The following is a 1,873-nucleotide window of genomic DNA, read 5'->3' as shown; positions in this document are numbered from 1 at the left end:
ATATATATATATATATATTTTACATATGCGCGAAGATCGGTTGAAGAGAACTCGGTCCCTCGCTCACTCTGCCGTTTGGTGACTTTGGTGTTGCGTGCTTTTGGTGTTGGTAGAGAGTTGTTCGAGAGCGAAAGACCGTCGAGCCGAGAATCTTCTTGCAGCGCGAAATGCAATAAAGAAAGTTTGTCGCCGCGCATGCTCTTCGTGCTGACGAATTAATGGTATAGAAATATACATGCATACACACGGAATTTGTCATTATCACATTGAGTCTCCGGATATTTAATGATCATTTTTAACTATAATTTTAAAATAATCAAGAAGTAAAAAAGAATTTTCAAATATTTACTTCGATTGATAATTCGATACAATTCGATCGACAATAATGAACATCGCGAATTGTTAAAACACGTTACACGAAAAATTTATCTACCTACACCTAATCATGACACGAATAACATTTGCTATACGTTATCTTTCCTTCCTAACTCCATTATATCTCATAAAATGAGAGAAGTATATAATTGAAGTGATCGAAAGTTATCAGATTTATTCATTGCATCTTTTTCGAAAGTTCAAAGTATCGGTAGATGACTTTCGACCACTTCAAAATAGTTACTTGTTTGTGAATTATTGTTTCACAGACTAGATGGCATTTTATTTTTCCACGGTACCAATTCCGTAACAAAAAATAAAATATTTATATTTATAGATAATAATTCTTATGCTTGACATACAAAATAGATCATCCCATCATTATAGAATAAATTGTAAAATGTAAACATTCGTATAATATTTCGCACAAAATGGTGTGAATTCAATCTTATAGAAATTAGCTAGTTTTGCTTCCTTTTCAGTTTGTTCTTTCTTTAAAATGAGAATCTCGCCATCAGTGGGCGTTGCACTTAATTCACAAACATCCGCCACCTTAGATCTTCGAGTGTCGTTGCGTCTGACACCGCTGACCGCATCAACATTCGTAACTAACGGTCATTTTCGTTTTACAGGGTACCACCGGGCTACGTGTACCAATCACCCTACCTGGCTGCTGCGGCGCCAGGTGGTCTGGTACCGCTTCCAACGACACAGTTGAGCCACGCAGCCGCCGTCGCCGCGGCATCGCAGTTCTACGAGTATCAGAACGCGGCAGCAGCCGCTGCGACTTATCCGGGCACTTCGTACAACTTCGCCGAGGCATATCCGTACACCACCGCGGCCGCGGCTGGTACGTGTTTGAATAGTGTCCAGAGCAAGGGTAGCAACTATCCGATACACCACCACCAACACCACCAGCAGCAACAACAAAACGGACCCGGTGCGACGTTGGCGCATCAGCAACGGTTGGAGAAAGCTCTCCTACCGCAATTTCTGCCGTCCGTGCTGCGTGATTACGGTAGAAGATCTTAAAGATAGGGAGGGAAGATAGGAGGGTTGCGACGCACTTTTCTCGGGACTGTTCGTAGTGCTTACTCGCAAGCGGAGTTCTCACAGGATCTGGTTTTCGTTTTCACAGAGGGTTGGGGGATACATGGGATAATGTGAAGGGAATTGAATTGGGGAAACGCGTAACCTGATGTGTGCAGCTTTTGCTACGCACCAAATTATGCATGGTTAGGGGAATAATAATTCAATGTCGGAGATGTATGTCGTCACGAAGCGAATGCAATGAAGTATTGCTTATTCTATACACACGCCTTGCGTTTTCCAAAAGCCTTGAGCATTTCCGGACGGATCCTTCGTGGGAATCCTGCCACGTCTTTTGTGTGATGTACATTTCGCTTTATTTCGAATTCGAATATTGAATATTTTGCAATCTTTATGTCAATATTAGTTGGAAAGTAAATTTATAAATTCTCAAGCTATGAAATGACAT

The 1,873-nt window shown here is 41.4% G+C and overlaps 1 protein-coding gene across 3 annotated transcripts in view; it reads left to right on the top strand.

Moving 5' to 3' along the window:
• LOC108694083 (RNA-binding protein 24-like) overlaps positions 1-1,873 on the top strand; it is a 31,205-nt gene that overhangs the window by 27,619 nt on the left and 1,713 nt on the right. For 2 of the 3 annotated variants that reach the window (XM_018203373.1, XM_018203374.1), the window contains exon 5: positions 1,008-1,393. In XM_018203373.1, the coding sequence (XP_018058862.1) occupies positions 1,008-1,393 (386 nt within the window). The remainder of the gene's footprint in view (positions 1-1,007; positions 1,394-1,873) is intronic. The other variant, XM_018203375.1, reaches the window with a different exon arrangement.

Source organism: Atta colombica, unplaced genomic scaffold (genome assembly GCF_001594045.1).
Source record: "Atta colombica isolate Treedump-2 unplaced genomic scaffold, Acol1.0 scaffold112, whole genome shotgun sequence".
Taxonomy (NCBI): domain Eukaryota; kingdom Metazoa; phylum Arthropoda; class Insecta; order Hymenoptera; family Formicidae; genus Atta; species Atta colombica.
This window is presented reverse-complemented; position numbering and strand designations above follow the sequence as displayed.